Genomic DNA, 21,397 nt, shown 5'->3' with positions numbered 1-21,397 from the left:
TGCCACTTGCAGAGTAATTTGGAGCTCAAGGTGGGCAGTAATACAAGTCAAATCAAATCAAATCACTTTATTGTCACACTACTGTGTACACAAGTGCAACAGTAGGTGAAAGTATTGTGTGCAGTTCCAAATAACATAGCAGTACCAATTACAATAAACAACATATTTACACAACACAATTTACATAACAAATGTACACATACTTACACAACACAATATACAATGTACAGTAAACAATACACACAATATAGAATACACATACAATACAAATAAAAAATAAGGGTAAGGGTATATAAAAATATGTATACAGTCGTTGAATTGGGGAGAATATATTTGACAGTCCAGTGTGTGATACAAGATCATGTAGTCGGCTGGTGCGGGTCCTGATGCTGCGATACCGCCTACCTGATAGTAGCAGTGAGAGCAGCCCATGACTCGGGTGGCTGGAGTCTCTGATAATCCTCCGAGCTTTTTTCACACACCGCCTGTTATAGATATAGGTGATGCAGCCAGTCAGGATGCTCTCTACAGTACTGGTGTAGAACCGTGTGAGGATGTGGTGGTTCATTCCAAACTTCCTCAGCCGTCTCAGGAAGAAGAGGCACTGGTGAGCCTTCTTCACAACGGCCTCAGTGTGGACGGACCATGTGAGTTCCTCAGTGATGTGGACACAGCAGTTCGTCTCCCATTTTTAAAGGGTTAAAATAACATGAAAGAAAAGTACAGCATAATTATTTGTGTGTTTTATTATAAATTGACGATACTGAGCTATAGGCTATCGTTGCTGAAAAATAAAATGAAAAACGAGCAATGTCACGGCCTATTATGTAGCCTAATAAAACAAATGGAAAGCAAGTTCTTGTAGGATACGATAGCTCTTGCCTTTGGGTCTGTTTCACTAATTAAAAAACAAGATTAAACAGGAGAACCATGGGCGTGTTTACCAGCGTACACACATGTAGTTGGGGCGGGAGGATAAAGTGTTTAGGCTCTCAAATTTCACACATGTTCAGCGGGTTGCGCTGCTCTCTGTGAGAATGAGCAGTAATTGTCCAAGGCTCAGGGCTGCTCCAGTACCTGAGACAGGCAAAGAAACAGCAGTGGCCTTGAAGAAAGAGATTGGACTAGTCAGCGCGTGTGGCATTATTGTGGGTAAGTCTACATTAGATTTAATACGTTTCTTTTTTATTTTCATTGCATCATATAGGCTAGTGGGCATGCAACTATAAACTGATGCATAACTAATGCCAGGGAAAGCTGAGATTTTGATGACTGGTAATGACAGCTACAGACATTAACAGGCAACTATTGATGCTCTATTTGTGTCATTTAAATTAAGTGCTTTCCAGATAGCTTGATGTCAATACACAGTAAATGGAAAGTCAATCTTCCTTATACTTGGTGATCTACTCTAAAAAAAAAAATTCTAAAGGTCCATATATGTTTCTTTCTTTTATTGGTATTAATTGTTTTCATGTAATGACTTTAAGAATACTTTGAACACACATGACTCCAATCCATATTTAAAGAGCAAAAGCAGCTGGGTTCCACCAAACAGGTGCTCTGTAAGGATTATGGGACTCATAGGGGATTTGTCTGTGGATATGAGAGAGGAAGTATGGTAATGTTAGGTAGAGTTTAACCTAAACTAGGTCACTCAACAGGATGTAATTTAGATTTAAATGTGAGAAGCACGCCTGTCTCACCAACAGGTCTATGCCAGACTTTGTGCCAGTTACCTCACTGCTGGGTTAATGCATGTTATCTGAAACTGAAGTTGTGCATAGGTGTATGGATTACATTAAGGTCAGGTCACTCTTCCTTTTCTGGCCATTAACAGGTACTATAGTATGGTTGCCTGCTTTCCAGGAACACTGTTTATATCCCTCATCTTGGCACACAAAAACTGGAATGTTGGTTAAAGTTGTGCTAGCAACCCACAACTTGCTGGTTCAGTTTCCGGTGTGGTTGAGCAATGAACTGGATAGATTTTCAAATCCACTATATGCCTTGAGCAAGGCAACCCCAGAGTGCTCCATTGGCACTGATCCTGTCATTTGTGTGCCAGTATTGAAATTAGCCATAATAATTTTCTATCATCTGATGGATATTATATTTTCAATTTGATGGAAGAAAGCAACTAAGACTAGTGGTGGAATGCTATTTCTGATCTTGACCTAAACAGCATTATTACTTCGGGTATTAACAATGAATAATATTTTACAAGACTTGTTGAAACTGGCTCTGAAGGTTACAAAGCAGTAAATATATCATGTACAGGAAGACACACAGACATGCACAAAGAAGAGCAGATTGCAGAGATTGATATGTGTCGGATAAAATGTATGCAGATAATATCATTGTAAAGTTGACAGTATCTTGTCGTTTAAACTTAAAGTCAGTGTCCGTTCTGCCTTATCATTTTAAGTTGTCAACTTAAAAAGTAAAGTTGTTTAAATAAATTTGACTTAAATCAATATAACCTGCTAAATAAGCTTAATGTCATTTTTAAGTAAACTTACATTTATTTACATTTACGCATTTGGCAGTCACTTTTATCCAAAGCGACTTACAGTGCAATTATTACAGGGACAATCCCCCCAGAACAACCTGGAGTTAAGTGCCTTGCTCAAGGACACAATGGTGGTGGACGTGGGGTTAGAACCTGCCACCTTCTGATTAACAGCCCTGTGCTTTAGCCACTACACCACCACCACTCTATACCAATAGTATTAATAACCAAAGACGTAGTCAGGGTTAATCCGATTGTCTGAGGTAAAATAATCTAATAGTTAATGGCCAGTTGATGATCAGAGACCAACCTCTAATCTCTTTATCATATTCAGATTTAAGCTTATCTAAGGGTTACACCTGGGCCTCAACACTTTACACGCAAATAACATAGAGTAAAAAGATGTGCTTTGAATTATGAAAGTGCCAAAAACATAACAACCAACAGCATAAATAAAATAAAAAAACAGAGAGTAAAACTGTAATTTATTCATGCCGCATATAGCTGTATAGTTTGTTCCTCAGTCTCACAGGGCTTGTCTTTTGGATAGGTTTCTTCTTCTGTGCATGCTGGAAATCCAAATACATGAGCATTATGTGCGTAGTTCTCTCATCTTATATTTTTTATTTCAGCTGAATAGTTTTTCTAAGTTCAAAACTTATCACATTCAGCCAACAAAAAAAGCTGGATAATTGAGTTATCTCAACAAGAGTAATCCAGGGAAGTTATTCTAACTCTACATTTTAAGTTGTTATAACTAAAAGGCAAAATCATTGTTTTTGAGAGTGTATATATATAATATACAGTGGTACAGAGAGACAGATTATAGGATATACTGATCAACTCAAATAAAGAAGAAAATGTATAATAAAGCCAAATGGTTGGCTGTTTATTGTTGCCACGTAGAGCATTAATATACAGTACAATGTTTGGTTACATTTGTACATTTATAGTCATTTTACTATGGCTTTGTACATATCTAAAACTATTTAGAATTTAGAGGAACAATCAATTTTATTATTAATCTAATTAATTTCACTTCTGACATCACTAAAGTTATGTCTTTTTATTAAATGCACTTGCCCTGTCCTTACCTTCCCAGGTAACATCATCGGTTCTGGTATTTTTGTAAGTCCAAAGGGTGTTTTGGAAAATTCCAGTTCAGTGGGTCTGGCTCTCATAGTGTGGATTCTTACTGGAGTCATCACTGCCATTAGTGCTCTATGCTATGCAGAATTGGGAGCTACAATCCCCAAGTCTGGAGGAGACTATTCCTATGTTAAGGACATCTTTGGAGGCCTAGCAGGGTAAGGCTGATGTGTTTCTTTTGTGCCCTACTGAAATAATATAAAAAATGTGTTAATATTTTGTGTCTCTGTTTTGTAGATGGAATGTAATTCAAGGCAGTGGTTCTCAACTGGCTTTGCTATTTAAACCCTGCTGCAAAAAGTGGGAGATATTATTTGCACCCCTAATTAAATACTAACATACAGTATCGCTGCATCTTTGCAGCATGTTTATTATGTTTATGTAGAGTCCCACAGACATCCTACAAAAAACCCTGCCCTTAAATGTAACCTTAACCTTAACCTTCCCTTACAAAAACATGATTTAACAACAGTAGCCATAGTATCACCAGGTTTCTTTTGTATTTAAATTCATAGTAACCACAATATTAAACATTGTTACTATATTAACACCATATTACTGTAATAATACCATTGTTAATTGCATTGAAACTATGGCTTTTGCCAAAAAACATGGTTATTACAATATTAATGTAGCAAAACCATGATTAATTTGACCTTGACCAAACTTTTCTCTCAACTCCTCGACTTTCATCTGGACTAAATCACTGGGGGTAACCAACCTTGATACTCATTATTATTAATTATATTAAGTAGTATTAAATATTGAAGGGATAGTTCACCCAAAAAAGAAAATTCACTCATCATTAACTCACCCTCATGCCATTCCAGATGTGTATGACTTTCTTTCTTCTGCTGAACACAAACAAAGACTTTTAGAAGAATATCTCAGCTCTGTAGGTCCATGCAATCCAAGTGAATGGTGACCAGCACTTTGAATCTCCAAAAATTACATAAGCCAGCATAAAAGTAATCCATACATTTCTAGTGGTTAAATCCATACCTTCAGAAGCAATATAATAAGTGTGATTGAGAAACAGATCAATATTTAAATAGTTTTTTAACAGAAAGCTCCACTTTCACTTTCTTCTTCTTTTGTTTTTTGGCAATTCGCATTCTTCGTGCATATTGCCACCTACTGGTCGGGGCTGGTCAATGGTAGAGATTTATTAAAAAAGACTTTAATATTACTCGGTTTCTCACACACACACCTATCATATCACTTCAGAAGGTATTGATTTAATCTATGGAGTTTTAAGGATTACCTTTATTCTGCTTTTATGTGTTTTTTGAACTATCAAAGTTCTGGTAACAGCCACTGTGTGGCAGGGGCTATTTACAATAGTGCAAATAGTCACTCCATTATATTTATATCCAAACTATGAATGATTTTATGGTTAGTTGCATTTTATTTTTATTTCCCCTGCTGTCCGCAACAGTATCAGAACAGATCTGCTACCCACCATTTGAGAACCACTGATGTACAGTTTGTTCCTCAGTCTCACAGGGCTTGTCTTTTGGATAGGTTTCTGAGGCTGTGGACCGCAGTGTTGGTGATCTATCCAACTAGCCAGGCTGTGATTGCTCTTACTTTCGCCAACTATGCATTGCAGCCTCTCTTTCCTGCCTGTTTCCCTCCAGAGAGAGCCCTTAGTGTGCTTGCAGCACTCTGCCTATGTGAGTAATGGCTATTCTTCAATTAAAGAGGGGGTTGTTAAGTGGACTGGACAGAGTTACAACATGCAGTGGGGCTAAAGAACAGTGTGGGTAGAGATAGAATGGACATGTTCAAACCAGTTTCTGAAGACCCAAACCTGACCCACCTGTGTGTAATTCACAAGTGCATCCAGTGATGTTGATGGGTCTTCATATGTGTTTGATTAGATTTGGAAGATGTAACTTAACTTTCATGGAATGAATAGGAATTAAAACCCCTGGCCTAGAACTATTTCTTTAAAACATGCTAGAGGTGAACAGACTAAAATATGTTTTTTTGTGTTATGTGAAAATCCACTATAAAATCAGATTAGAGTACCACATAGGATATGCATTAGATATGGAGATTTGTAAATAAAATGTTGAAAATAGTGTTTTTGAACTAGAATGTTTGTAACATTTTCAGCTATTTTCTCATCCCCAAAAAATACTTTTTATAAGGACTTTATTATGTCATTTCAAACCCATATCGTCTTCTTTGGAACACAAGAGGAGAATTTTGAAGAGTGTTGATGCTTGTCTTGATACAATGAAATTGAATGGAGACTGAGGCTCAGCCACTCTGCCTATATCATTGTGTGTTCCATGGAAGAAAGCCATAGAGGTTTGGAACAACTAGAGGGTGACTAATTGATGAATTTTCATTTTGGGGTGAACAATCCCTTTGAAATATTAACTATCCAATGTCTCACGACTTTGCTTGACTTGAAGTAACATGCTGAGTCATAAAAGTGTTTTTTTTTTTTTTATAACCTTTTCTTTTTAAGGAACACATTAGCCTAGAAATTAATATGTAATTACAGATAATGAACTAAAATATTATGGTTTTGTCACTCAATCATGGGAGGGTTTCTAAAGAGCTTGTTCACACCAGTCTGGAGCCTGCAGGGTGTTTTTCACTTTTAAGAACTAAAATTGTACATATGTAGAGGTGTTACAGTAGATTGCGTGTCCTTGGCAAGTTTCACAGACCTGGAACAATGTTGTCTGGCAACTTTAATCATTCTTGTAGTTTAAACTTCTTTTTCCCCCCCACCCCTTGTTTTTGTTCTTCATGTAAAAAAAGCTGTTTCATTTTTGGGAAAGTGGCAGCAACACATTTTAGTAATTATAAATATTTCTGTGAAATATTCCAATTAAATATTCAAACAGCATTTTGTTCCTCTCCAAGCTTGTCTTAAAGGGGAACTATTATGCAAAATTCACTTTTACATGGTGTTTGTACATAAATGTGAGTCGGCAGAGTGTACACAACCACCCTACAATGTTAAAAGTCCACCCACTCCTCTTTCTTATATTTCTATTAATCAAAAACAGTGTGTCAAAATTAACGGTTTTCGTTTCTGCTCTAAAGTGATGTCACTTTAGAGCAGGCCTCGCCCATGACTGGTGACGGACTCCACCCTCCTCCCCTGAGTGATCTACACACAGTCCGCCATTTTTTTTCCACGCTGGAGCAGATACAGTGAGAAGAATAATGTCTCAGCTTCGTAAGCGTCATAAGTGTTCTGTTGTTGGCTGTAAAATTGAACATACAGTAAGAGTCTTCATGTACTTCCGGCATCAGAGCCTCTGAAGACGCAGTGGACAAGCTGGACTGGTAATCTAGCATACCGGGCATTTTCCATGTGGGCAGACGGACTTTGGGGCCGATCAGGTGCGGACAGGCCATCAGGAGAACCGAGCGGGCCGGTGAGTTGGCCACAAAATGGGCCGAATGGGCTGCAATAAGCTAAAATGAGCTGCCGCGTTATACAGAACGGACCCCAAAACTTGCCACAATATGCAGAAAAGGACAGCGAAACACCCCCCTTTTTGGGCCAGATGCTATGCAAAATCCCGGTCCGATTTCTCTTCCCAGTCCAGCCCTGCCTTAACTCCGGTATTTACGCTGTCAGTCATATAGGTTCTGATTTGTTGTTGTTGTAATAACCGAAGCACGAGCTGTAAAGGCACAGCCCTCTTCTGTAAAGGGGTCTGGGAGCAGCAGTCCATTTGCATTTAAAGAGACACTCACAAAATCAGCATGTTTTTGATTCCACCCAAAAAGAGGCATTTATAACATGGTATAATAAATGATACGTGGGATATTTAGAGCTGAAACTTCAAAGACACTTTGGGGCATAATAGTTCTCCTTTAAGCAGTCTGAATTTGAAATTGGGCGAGGTATAATATATTTACTCACTGTTCTGTCTGTCTAAAAAGAGAGTCTTGTTCAATAAAAGTATATGTTTAATTGTTATAGCAATGACTGATTTGTTATTTGCCTCATAGTGCTGTTAACATGGATTAACTGCTTCAGTGTTCGCTGGGCAACACGTGTCCAGGATGTGTTCACCACAGGCAAACTGTTGGCCCTCGGCCTTATCATCATCATGGGCATTGTGCAGATCTGCAAGGGTAAAACTACATTTTTTTGTCAAGTTCTCCCTCTTACTATCTATAAATACATAAATCATGTAGGGTAGGCCGGGGCTAGTTGTCACATGGGGAAGTTAATACCTCTTTAACTATTAGGATTTGAGTCAAAAGCCCAATTACACATATGTGTTTTCTTTAACAGTGGTTCCCAGGATAAGAGTATTTTTCAGAAATATCAAAAGGTTGAGCAAGTTGTCAAAAACATTTGTATAGGGGCAAGTTGTCACATATGCTTTAAATCTTTAAGTTTATCCAATTTATTAATTACATAATGTTTGGCCAAAATTATGTTTTTTTTTTTTTTGTATGTTACATTTTTGCTGTTTTGTGTTTCATATTTGTTTTACTGTTCACATTTTAATAAAAAGCCTATAATAGGCTGTTTAATGGCAGGTTTCATTGTAACAACTTACCCCATATAGTGTGAAAACATGCCCCAATGTCTTTCCCCCCCTGAGCAATAATGGTGAATAAGTTCAAAACATAATTTTTTTTTTTTTGGTAGCAAAGACTTTAAGATTCGTGCCTATACAGTAATTTACTTAATTTATTTTCTTTGAATTTGTGGATAGGTGCTGCTATGCTTGCACATTTTTAGATGCTTTTCTACTGCCACAAACATATTTACAAAAGTAAAATGCAGTGTGAAACGTGTTAAACCAGGGAAACAAAAGAATCTGTGTTTGGCTTGGTTAAATAACTCATGTGTGAATTATTAGTTGTGAGCATAAAAGGCTTGGAAATAAGAGGCCAGGCATTAGTCTAAGAGTATTACATAGGCATACTTTTCATATTTGACCTATTTTAGCACAATAATCTAAATCCGTTAAGCATGTTATGTTGGGTTGTTTGTATTATGTCTGCTGTGTTTTATATGTCTGATATTCAAAGAACGAAGAAATAACATGTGATGTCTTAATAATTGCTTAAAAGCCTCAAAGAGAAATCAGTTAGTTTTGATGATAGACTATTTGACAATACATGATATGCTTTGCTGCAATACATGAGTCAAAAGAAATGAAATTTATTATGCCTAGGAGCATCAATAGCATCTTGTTCCTTTATGATTATGATTCACATTACATTCTCCAGTCATTAGATGCTCTTACTCACACTATATATTTACTGATATTTTACAAACAAAATGCTGCTCTGTTTGTTTTTAAAGGTCATTTTTATTGGCTGGAGCCAGCACCTGCATTTCACCCAATGAAGCCATATGATATGGGTCGCATCGCACTCGCTTTCCTCCAGGGTTCCTTCGCCTATGGAGGCTGGAACTTCCTTAACTATGTAACAGAAGAGCTTATTGACCCCCACAGGTACACTGTCATTTATAACATACACTATAACAACATGCACAATTGTTGAATTGTTTCTTGATGCCATTAAATGTGTATGTATCTGTTCAATGTGATGAGTACGGAGCCCCTTAGAGGACAGGGCGGGAATTCTTTTTTCTGAAATGGTTTTGTGTGCCCACGCAATACATTTTGCATTCCCTTGGTATTGTAGTACCATGGTATCTGTAGTAAAACTATAGTAACCACAAGATTAACCATGGTTACTCTATATTAAAACTATATGGTTACAGTATAATTAACTAAAACCATGTTTTTTGTCAAAAAACACGGTTACGTAACTTACTTTTCATTGTTACTAAAACATTACTATAGTAAAACCACAATCTTCACCAAAAAACTTTGGTTACTACAGTTTACAATATTACAATAGTTAAACCATAGTTAAACTATGATATTTGTATAGTAAAACCATAATAACCACACAAATTATAATGTTTATTACCATAGTGATATGCAGTGAGGGAATGCAAAACTTATTGTGAGGGAACGAAAAATTATTATTATTCATTATTCTCCCAAGGAAAGGTTTTAGTTCTCAAGACATGAATTGTAATTTGAAACATATGTCTAAAATCATGAACACTCAAATGAGATGAAGACTTCAGTCATATCAGTAACCTTATAAAAGCCATTTTATTCTACATGGAGAGTGTCCCCTCATGGGGGCTGCCATGTTTGAATCACATGACCAGCCGAATACTACCCGCTTAATGTCAGTAACCACCCTGTTATTGGACACTTTCACTCAGGATTTTAATTAAACCTGGCTGGATGTGAATAGTGATTTTCTACAATGGCATTAGTAACTGAAATATATTGAGTTTGAATGGTGCTGCATCCACGCTCCTAGGTGTCATTCCAACGTCAATATAAACTTGTGAAGTTACTGAGTGCACCTTTAAATGAAGATGCAATTGCTGTTGAGGATAGTACACGATTGCCCAGGAATTACAATACAGATTCAACTAATGTTTCAACTCTCTTTTTAACAGGAACCTGCCTTTTGCTATCTTCATCTCAATCCCTCTGGTCACTTTCATCTATGTGTTTGCGAATATTGCTTATGTTACAGCTATGAGCCCTCAGGAGCTGTTGGCCTCTAATGCTGTTGCCGTGGTGAGTTGTTCTGGTCTTGCCTTGCCAACACCAATCTGTTTATTGAGATCTCCATTTAATGGGAAATTAAATGTCCTGTTCATTAGTAGAATATGCCTCAGACTGACCCATCTGCGATTAGTGCTAAATCTATTATCACCTGTATAAACTTTCTCTCCTTCAGACATTTGGTGAAAAGCTGCTTGGGGTTATGTCATGGATTATGCCCATCTCTGTGGCACTGTCCACCTTCGGAGGGGTTAATGGTTCCCTTTTCACCTCATCTAGGTCAGTCATAATGATACCATGTTTTGTGTCATAGTTTTTCTCATTCACTCCTTTTCTTTGTATTACATGTTTTGATGACAGTGGATGGTATATATAAAATAACTGGCCATATTGTGTCTTTTTTTTAGAACTGTTGTATTCAAGCAATGTCACACTTGCAATCGTGCCTGTAGCCTCATGTCTACCGCTGAATCACAGCCTAGCTGATATTCTGTATAACAGCTCTCTTTCTCATGTGATTTTGCATAATTATGTATGCTATGTTTTTTTTTTATCTGGTTGACTGATGGTCTCTTTCAGGTTGTTCTTTGCCGGGGCAAGAGAGGGCCATCTACCCTGTCTATTTGCAATGATTCATGTGAATCGCTGCACACCAATTCCAGCTTTGCTCTTCACTGTGAGCCCTTTATTCTTGTTCTCAATTTAAAAAATATTCTGGATTCAATATGAATTAGGCTCAATCAACAACATTTGTGGCATAATGTTCATTATTATTTTGACTCGCCCCTCCTTTTCTTTAAAATCATTAAGGTTTTTAGGGTTGTCAACATTGTGCCACAAATGCTGTCGATTTGTATTAAACTCAGAAACTCCCCTACATGTTGCATACAAATGTTTTTCTACGCCTACAGTATATGTAAACCTTACTTTTTTTACCAGTGTATATCAACTGTGCTGATGCTGTTTACCAGTGACATATACACCTTGATCAACTATGTTGGCTTCATTAACTACCTGTTTTATGGGGTCACAGTTGCTGGGCAGATTGTGCTTCGCATCAAAGAGCCAGACATTTATCGTCCAATCAAGGTAAGACTGTATCCTAGAGGTTTTGTTATTTTTATGTTTTGACAAATTAGCCTCAAGCGCTTTATGTCAAATCTGAGCATTTGCTGATAATAATGTATGATTACAGATTTTTGTGGTAGAGTGTATTTGCATTACTTAATTGAAATCAACAGGTTTAACTCCACAGGTGAGCTTGGCGTGGCCAGTCATTTTCCTGCTTTTCTGGGCATTTCTGCTGATCTTCTCCCTGTACTCTGAGCCTGTGGTGTGCGTTATAGGCCTGGCCATCATGTTGTCAGGTGTTCCTGTGTATCTTTTCGGTGTCTATTGGGAAAACAAGCCCAAGAGATTCAATTCTTTTGTTGGTATGATAATATCTGAAATCTGCCTTCAAAATAAACATTGGATGAAAATTACCCTGCTGAAAACAAAACAAAACTGGTTTGTTGGTCTCAGCTGGTCTCACAACCTGGTCAGACAGGTCAGTTAGCTGGTTTTAGAGGCCGGTTTAAGTCGTTTTTTTCAGCAGTGTATTTAAAAATGTCACTTATTATCATTATAATTATAAATGGAAGTCCAATTTTCAGTAGAATTATCAGATTTCGAATGGTGTTTACAAAGGGCACTAAAGATCCATCTTATTGTTTGCCCTTACAGCTAAAATGACATACTTGGGGCAGAAGTTGTGCATGGTGGTGTATCCAACTGTGGATGAGGGCAGAGAAGATGGGAGCGAAGAAAAAGAGGAAGCTGGATAGAAGTGCTTTGCTAGTTGTGAAAATCCTTACTATTGGCAAATTTAAGTATATGGGTTCAGCAGAGAAATGCAATAGAGACATACACACTGGGAGGAGATTTAAAGGATTAGTTCACCCAAATATTATACGTCTGTCATCATTTACTAACCTTTATGTTGTTCTAAACCTGTAATTAACAAATGGTTAATTTTTGAAGAATATTCTAGCCTAATTTTTGAAAGAAAGAATGATTCGTCCATGAACTGGACATCACTACTTCTCTCATGTATGTGTCAACAAGAGTTAAAGTCAATGTGAAGATTTTCAATGAATAACTATTTAAATTTCAGTCTGTTCCTCACACAAAACTATCCTATTTATAGCTTCAGACTTGAAATAGTCAATTAGTTGTATGAACCATTATGTGATATTTTGATGTTACTTTTTTGGAGCTCAACAACCCCGGACCTGATTAAATTTCATTACAATAACGTGTCCAACATATTGTTGAAAAATTCACCTTTTGTGTTCTACGGAAGAAAGAAAGCCAAATTTGGAATGCTGCCTTTAAAGGATTAGGTAACCCAAAAATGAAAATTCTCTCATCATTTATTCACCCTCATGCCTTCTAAGATGTATGACTTTCTTTCTTCTGCTGAACACAAACAAAGATTTTTTGAAAAATATCTCAGCTCTGTAGGTCCATACAATGCTAGTGAATGTGGATCAGATCTCTGAAACTTCAAAAAGGAGACCAAGTAAGCATAAAAGTAATCCCCCAGACTCCAGTGGTTTAATCAATGTATTCTAAAGCGATCCAGTTGGTTTTAGGTGAGAACAGACCAAAATGTATCTCTTTTTTCACTGACTTTTGGAGTTTCAAAGGCCTGATCACCATTTACTTGCATTGTATGACCTACAGAGCTGAAATATTCTTCTAAAAATCTAGGTATGTGTTCTGCATAAGAAAGAAAGTCATACACATCTGGAATGGCATGAGGGTGAGTAAATGATGAGTGAATTTTCCGTTTTAGGCAAACTAACCCTTTAATAACCTTCCTTCATGTAATACTGCCATCTACTGGTAAGATTTTAAATGTAATTTAACCTAAACGTTGTTGTTACTTTTACAGAGAATTTTGTACTTTTATATATATATATTTCTTCGTGTTTTTTGGTCAGTTTCTGATTTTTCTTTTACCTAAATTTGTTTCTTACTATTTAAAATGTGTAATTTGCTGTTATAACAGTCATTTTGTTGAATAATTGTAAAGAACATTTTTGATATTATTTCTCTCTCTCTCCATCTATCTATCTGTCTCTATCTATTGCATATTTAAGACTTCTTAAAAAAATAATAAATGGCCCTAAACAACACATAAAGCAAAATAATTAGGTTTTAAACTTACAGTGGGTTTCCAGAAAAGAGCCAAATAGAATTAGGCAGAAAAAATCAATAGCCTTCTGTTTTATACAACCTACACAGCCTAGTCGTGTTGACCCTTGTGCTGGCATTTTTCTACTGTCAGCATTCAAAATGGGAAGGGACTTTGTGGGGAAGGAATCGGGTTTCTACTTTTAGGTTGTTGTTTATTTTTTTTACACGTTCATCTTGGATGTAACCTTTTTCAATGGCCATAATATATATATATATATATATATATATATATATATATATATATATATATATATATATATATATATATATATATATATACAGAAAAAAATAATAATAATAATATATATATATATATATATATATATATATATATATATATATATATATATATATATATATATATTTTATTATTTTTATTTTATTTTTTTTTTCTGTATATATTGTGTGAGTGTTTGTGTCACAGTTAGTAAGGAATGGACCCAAACGCAGAGAGGCAACAATAACAGGGCTTTATTAAAGAAAACATATAGAACGGAAAACTCTCACGATGGAGCAAAATATGAAAAACAGGACCAAACAACAAAACAAAAAAGCAATCTGACTAAGAAACTAACAAGACAGGAACCAACTGACAGGGTAACACACATAAAAACATCTGGCAGAGACATGAGGGAAGAGGACTCAATAAAGAGACAAGAAGGCACATGAGGAGCAGGTGAAACTAACAAGGACTCAACGAGGGAGAGTGATGAAGGAAACGAGGTGGAATCAGGGAAGCATTTACATTTATGCATTTGGCAGACGCTTTTATCCAAAGCGACTTACAGTGCACTTATTACAGGGACAGTCCTCCTGGAGCAACCTGGAGTTAAGTGCCTTGCTCAAGGACACAATGGTGGTGGTTGTGGGGTGGCAGTGAACCAGCAACCTTCTGATTAACAGTTATGTGCTTTAGCCCACTACGCCACCACCACACCACGCCAACACTAAGCAAATAAAAACAGACAGACACAACTAGGGCAGACTAGAAGGCCAGGATGGGACAGATGGTACCAGCCCCTGAACACTTCAGACAGGGAGTGGTATCCGGCAGTCTGGAAGGAGGATCCAGGTGCAGGGCAGGGTCCGGCAGTCTGGGAGGAGGGTGCAGGTAGAGGACGGGGTCCGGTGGCCTGGCTGGAGGATCCACGTGGGGAGGGTCTGGTGTCCAGGGAGGAGGCTTGAGGACAGGTATGAGGTTGGGCAAGACAGTGACCGCTGCACAGAGGTCAGGTACGGGGACATCCACTGGATTGGCTCGTCGGTGGCCACTGAGAACTGGACTGGCAGGGCAGTGATTGCTGGTGAGGGGTCAGGTTGGACGGCAGCCAGAGGGGACTGGAAAGGCTCATCGTGGCCACTGGGACCTGGACCGGCTCATCGATGGGCACTGGAGACTGGATGCGGCTGCTGGTGAGGGGTCAGTCGGTGTGGCGTCCACTGGACAATGGTCAGTCGGTGTGGCGTCCACTGGACAATGGTCAGGTTGGACGATGGCCACTGGACAGGGGTCAGGTTGAACGGTGGTTACTGGACAGGGGACAGGTTGGACGGAGGACACTGGACATTGACCGAAAAGAGCAGGGCGTAGTTAGACTGAGCTGTGGCTGCTGGCGAGGGGTCAGATTGGGCAAAAGCCACTGATGATGGACACACTCATCGACGACCACAGGTGAAGGGACATTAGTGGTCGCCCAGGGACAGTAGTGGACTCAGACCTCTCTTTGCGAGCTGCAGCAGACTCTAACCCCTCATGGCATCCTACTGCGGACACGGACCCCACCTCCTGGCGTTGAGCAACCGTCTCCCCCTCCTCCTGGTGGTCCGCGCCAAGCTTCCTCCTCCTAAGTCGGCGAGAAGCTCGAGAAGAGCCAGGGGAAGGGCAGGGCATGTGCAGAGAGGTGTGCTCAGGTGAGAAAGCTCTGCCACAGAGTAGAGCCTCCATCTTGCCGAGTTGGCAAATATGGCCCACTATGGCCAAAAAATAAAATCTCAACTTCAGCACTGAACAGTTTGTCCAAGCCCAAAAGGAATAGATGTTGTAAACAGGTCTCATCAAAGCACCACCTGTGGGGCTCACTGGCAAGCTCCTTGTTGTACTGGGTGGTGCCATGAGACCAATTCCTTCTGGATGGGAGCTGGGTCGAGAAAAATACCCATGTTGCCTCTGCTGGGTCCTGTACTGGCCAGATTGTTATGTGATAATTAGTAAGGAATGGACCAAATGCAGAGAAGAAACAATAACAGGGCTTTATTAAAGAAAATAAAAACCCAAACAGAACTACAGAAAACTCTCACGATTAAGTAAAACATGAAAAACAGGACCAAAATCTCAGCATAAGAAACTAATTAGCATAACAAGGACTCAACGAGGGAGAGTAATGAGTGAAATAATGCGGAATCGGGGAAGCACATGGCAGAACAAACACAAAGCCATGTGCCATCATACAAGACCAACCAGATACAAGTGCACATGGCAATAAAAAACCAAACACAGCCATGTGCACTCACACAAGACTGACAGAAGAGTGCATGGCAAAAGAACCGAACTGAACCTGAAGCTATGCGCCCACAAAGACAAGACATGGAGCACGAGTGTCCGGATCCGGACTCAGGACAGAAAATGAACTAGGCTAAAGAGTCAGGACCCAGACACCATGCTCTGAACACAAACACAGAACATGGGTGTCAGGATCTTGCCACAAAAATAAACATGACTAACAAAGTAACAGGATCCTGACAGTTGGTTGACATCTCACTAACTTGCAGCTAAATGACATGGTCTCCCTGGTGCTTCAACCCACTATTACTTAATGACCCCGATTTAGTTAAAGATATAAACAGCTGTATTGACCATTTCATTTCTACTAACATTACTCCTGATATCTCAGCAGCAACAATATTTAAGGCTTTTCTTGGAGGGTAAATACTTTTTTTTATCAGCCTATCAAAATAAACTTGCCACAGAGAGGGCCTCTAGAATTCAGTCTACTGTAGATGTGCAATATGTTATATGTAAATATGTTTTTCCATCCCTTAGACATTCCTTGCATTAGTCAAGTAAAGTCAATTTTATTTGTATAGCGCCTTTCATAACACACATTGTTTCAAAGCAGCTTTACAGAAAATCAGGCATTAACAGAAGATAAAACTGTTATGTCTATAATGTCGATGAGTCATCATTGTGTAATTAGATAAAATACGATTTTGACTTGTGTTTAAATATAAATAAATAATAATTGTATTTATAATCCCAGTGAGCAAGCCAAAGGTGACTGTGGCAAGGAACACAAAACTCCATAAGATAATGGTTAATGGGAGAAAAAAAAATTGGGAGAAACCAGGCTCAGTGTGGGGGCCAATTCCCCTCTGGCTAACATCATGAATACAGTGCATCCAGAAAGTATTCACAGCACTTCACTTTTTCCACATTTTGTTATGTTACAGCCTTATTCCAAAATGGATTAAATAAATTATTTTCCTCAAAATTCTACAAACAATACCCCATAATGACCACGTGAAAGAAGTTTTTTTGAAATCTTTGCAAATTTATAAAAAATAAAAATTTTAAATAACATGTACATAAGTATTCACAGCCTTTGCTCAATACTTTGTTGAAGCACCTTTGGCACCAAATACAGCCTGAGTATGATGCTACAAGCTTGGCACACCTATTTTTGGGCAGTTTCTCCCATTCTTCTTTGCAGGACCTCTCAAGCTCCATCAGGTTGGATGGGGAGTGTCGGTGCACAGCCATTTTCAGATATCTTCAGAGCTGTTCAATCGGGTTTAAGTCTGGGCTCTGGCTGGGCCATTCCAGGACATTCACAGAGTTGTCCCATAGCCACTCCTTTGTTATCTTGGCTGTGTGCTTAGGGACGTTGTCCTGTTGGAAGATGAACCCTTCACCCCAGTCTGAGGTCCAGAGTGCTCTGGAGCAGGTTTTCATCAAGGATGTCTCAGTACATTGCTGCATTCATATTTTCCTCGATCCTGACTTGTCTGCCAGTTCCTGCCATTGAAAAACATCCCCACAGCATGATGCTGCCACCACCATGCTTCACTGTAAGGATGGTATAAGAGGTGATGAGATAATTCAGGCTAAAGAGTTCAACCTTTGTTTCATCAGACCAGAGAATTTTGTTTCTCATGATCTGAGAGTCCTTCTGGTGCCTTTTGGCAAACTACAGGTGGGCTGTCATGTGCCTTTTACTGAGGAGTGGCTTCCTTCTGGCCACTCTACCATACAGGCCTGATTGGTGGAGTGCTGCAAAGATGGTTGTTCTTCAGGAAGTTTCTCCTCTCTCCACAGGAAAACGCTGGAGCTCTGTCAGAGTGACCATCAGGTTCTTGGTCACCTCCCTGACTAAGGCCCTTCTCCCCTGATCGCTCAGTTTGGCCAGGTGGCCAGCTCTAGGAAGAGTCCTGGTGGTTTCAAACTTCTTCCATTTACTGATGATGGGGGCCACTGTGCTCATTGGGAACTTCAATGCTGCAGAAATATTTCTGTACCCTTCCCCAGATCTGTGCCTCGATACAATCCTGTCTTGGAGGTCTACAGACAATTCCTTGGACTTCATGGCTTGGTTTGTGCTCTGACATGCACTGTTAACTGTGAGAGCTTATATAGACAGGTATGTTCCCAAAAAAGAAATATTCGATAATAACTTCAATCCATTGGTTAATAATTTAGCTTAAGATTTCAAGCACTGGTCTTTTCTTCCCATCTCTGGCCAGTAGGATTAATTGCATTCAAATTTGTATATCTCTTTCATTGCCTCCCTATTTTAATTCCAAAGCCTTTTTTTTTCACACGCTTGATAGCTCTATTTCTCAGTTCAATGAACCCCACAGATTTGCAAAAAAAAAAACCAAAACAACATGGTGGTCTTGCTCTCTCTATTTTTTATTCTATTATTGGTCAGCAAATATGTGCTCTAAGTTGCTTTGGCGCTATGTTTGCAAGTCTGAGACACCTCTATACTGGCTCCTCATTGAAATGCTTCTTTTAAGCTCTCCTCCCTCTCTGCCCTTCTCTGTCTCCCGACCACGCTCTATGCATTGAAATACTCTGTCATAGAATGTCTTCGTGACAAACAGTCTCAGGATTTGGGCTCAGTTCTTGCACCACTTTGGGCTCCAGGCCATCCCCTTGTCATCTCCCATATACTTCAACCCTTTATTCCCTCCCTCCATTCTGGATAGTGCATTCGCCTCTTGGAAGGAGCGTGGGCTTGTCTCTTTTGCTGACCTGTATATTGATGGTATGTTTGCCTCCTTTGCCCAGATAACCCATTCATTCAACGTTCCTAATAATCACTTCTTTAGATATTTACAGATACAAGATTTTGTGCGCAAACATTTTCCTAATTTTCATGACAAATCTGCATTCTCTGAAGTAGACATTGTCCTTGCAGTCAACCCTGGTTCCAGATGGTCTATTTCGAGATTATATAATGCGATTTTCTCTCTTCAGTCTTCATCTAATGACTCTCTCCGCATTATCTTGTCTCAAGACCTCAGCACAGAAATAGACGAAGAGACTTGGACATAAATTCTTAACCGGGTCCATTCCTCCTCTGTTTGTGCTTGGCACGGTGCGTTGCAAGGTGGTTCATAGAGCACATTGGTCAAAAAGAAGACTGGCTAGTAGTAATCCTGCCATTAATCCCAACTGTACATATGTTCTGGTCCTGCCCTGCTCTCTCCTCATTTTTGTGTTTAGTTTTCGAGTCTCTCTCGGCTATATCCACTTCTAACATCCTGCCCTCACCTATCACTGGCCTGAGTGGTGTCCTGCACACTGGTCACCTGTTACCCCTGTATTTAATTGATTTCATAGCCTTTCACACATTGCTGGCCAGACAACAAAACTTTCTCAATGGATTAAAGATGCCTTGTACTTCATTAGACATTAGAAAATTAAACATTCCTTCAATCTACGCAACACATAATTTTCTAAAATCTGGAAGCCTATTCAAGCATATGTACATGCTCTGAAACTCGATTTGGTTGATTAATCCTTCCCACCCCAGTGGCAGAATATTTTATTTTTTCTTCATTACTTTGACAATTGTGATGTTATATTGAACTTTGGTCATATTCAGCACACCCGCAAGTTTGTTTATCTAATTTTGTACATTTAAACAGCACCTGGTTTTTCAAATATTACCTTTTCATGTAGTGTTCTATAGCTGTTGTGAATGTAAAAAAGTCAGCAAAGCTTCAAAAATCAAAGTGCACGACAAATGGAGTTATTAACTTCCAAAAGAAAGAACTGATTATGAACACCTGAAATTAGTCGTTAGTAATTCCAGACTTACTTCCTGGATTAACCTATGTAATTTGGTAACAAAAAAACCCACCTCTGGTATGTATACGTGTACAGACAGTGCACGCCGTTAGCCTGTTAGCTGTTAACCTCTGCTAACCGGCTAACTCATGTTATTTCCAAACTACATGTAAACTTACCACTGAGAAATGTCCTGTTCTCGTCGTGCTTGCGATGGCGGTTTGGGTTAATCTTCCGATGTATCACTATCGGACCCAGGCTCAAATTGTTAAGGTAAAACAGACAGACAGTTTTTCAGATGGAGCTGAAACTCGGATATGGTAGCAGGAGTTTCCTTTCCGACATGCACTGTAAGTGGTAGACCAATCACAACAGACTGGGACATTTGACCAATCAGAGCAGAGTAGGTTCTCTGAAAGTAATAGTTTAGAATTAATCCTTTAGAATGGATTATTGAACGAGTCGTTTTTGACACTGGGAAAAAAGGTAATGTTGCAATTTCAATTATGAGCAAATTAAAGTGATTTTTGAACTTAGATGCATGTAAATCAATTGTATGAGACCTTTAAAACAAAATTAGGCACGTTTTAAAACCATTTTAGGTACACTTTAAAGGGCACCTATTATGGAATTTTGAAAATTACCTTTCATGTAGTGTGTAACATAGATTTAAGTGAACAAAAACATCCTGCAAAGTTTTATATATGAAAGTTCACCGTAAAAAAAGTTATTGTCTCTTAAATGTAGGAGTCGACTCTTGAGTCAATTTAATGAATCGTTTATCCAATGAGTCATTTTCCTTTTCGTTGTGACGTCAAGACGAAAAATTATCAAATTGGCCGCGCCCACTCATTGCGCGCAGACACCAGGGAAAACTTGAAAACATCATGTCGACAACAAGACGCTGTGTTCTCAAGTGCGTATCAAAAGCGACCCTTTTTTCACTGCCCAGGGACGAGCATGTGAAGAATCAGTGGCTAGAGTTTATATTTACAACTATACCACACAAGTATAGCCCGAACCTTGTGCTGTGTTCGCGTCATTTTAATGACGATTGCTTTACGAACATGAATGCTTTCAAGTGTGGATTCGCGAGCCGGTTGATACTGAAGGAAGGTTCAGTACCAAGTTTATTTGGATCAGCTTCCTCCTCCGAATCACAACCTGTAAGTATTATTAATAATTGTTGCTTTTATGTGTTTTTTAACATGCTTAATAAGTATTTGTGTGTGTTGTGTAAGTTATGCTCAGCGCAGCTTCTAGGTCTCCAATGTCAATTTTTTGGAAATATGTGAAATGTTTGTCGATGTTATTGGAGTTGTCATAAAGAATATAGCAATAACTTGTAGTAATGCAGTGCTTTATCAATACGCAAACAATAACTGATTGGGTGTTTACCACCGAACTTTGGGCTATGATCGCTAACATAAATCAACTCAAATTCCTTCTCTGATTTTGATTTTTTTTACTACAAAGCGGTGATGGGCGTTCCGTTTCCAACAATCTCTGCACAGAGCATACCAATCACAACTGACTGGGTCATCTGACCAATCACCGCAGATTAGCGTCACGCAAAGGAGGGGTTTGGAAAAAGGA

The 21,397-nt window shown here is 38.8% G+C and overlaps 1 protein-coding gene across 1 annotated transcript; it reads left to right on the top strand.

Moving 5' to 3' along the window:
• Positions 1-1,037: 1,037 nt before the first annotated feature.
• Positions 1,038-12,992, top strand: LOC127649101 (large neutral amino acids transporter small subunit 2-like). The gene is made up of 11 exons (XM_052134029.1): positions 1,038-1,152; positions 3,615-3,819; positions 5,186-5,337; positions 7,652-7,777; positions 8,967-9,120; positions 10,155-10,278; positions 10,442-10,545; positions 10,846-10,942; positions 11,206-11,355; positions 11,522-11,699; positions 11,992-12,992. The coding sequence occupies exons 1-11, from the start codon at positions 1,038-1,040 to the stop codon at positions 12,090-12,092; spliced, it is 1,506 nt and encodes a 501-aa protein (XP_051989989.1). The 3' UTR covers positions 12,093-12,992.
• Positions 12,993-21,397: the final 8,405 nt, after the last annotated feature.

The sequence above is a fragment of the Xyrauchen texanus genome, chromosome 9 (assembly GCF_025860055.1).
Source record: "Xyrauchen texanus isolate HMW12.3.18 chromosome 9, RBS_HiC_50CHRs, whole genome shotgun sequence".
Classification (NCBI taxonomy): Eukaryota; Metazoa; Chordata; class Actinopteri; order Cypriniformes; family Catostomidae; genus Xyrauchen; species Xyrauchen texanus.
Note: the sequence above shows the minus strand (reverse complement) of the source record. Positions and strands in the feature narration are given on the sequence as shown.

Coding starts and splice junctions, on each gene's coding strand:
- LOC127649101 (XM_052134029.1), top strand. CDS start 1,038: ATGAGCAGTAATTGTCCAAGGCTCAGGGCTGCTCCAGTACCTGAGACA. Junction 1,153..3,614: donor CGCGTGTGGCATTATTGTGG/GTAAGTCTACAT, acceptor TTACCTTCCCAG/GTAACATCATCGGTTCTGGT. Junction 7,778..8,966: donor CATTGTGCAGATCTGCAAGG/GTAAAACTACAT, acceptor TTGTTTTTAAAG/GTCATTTTTATTGGCTGGAG.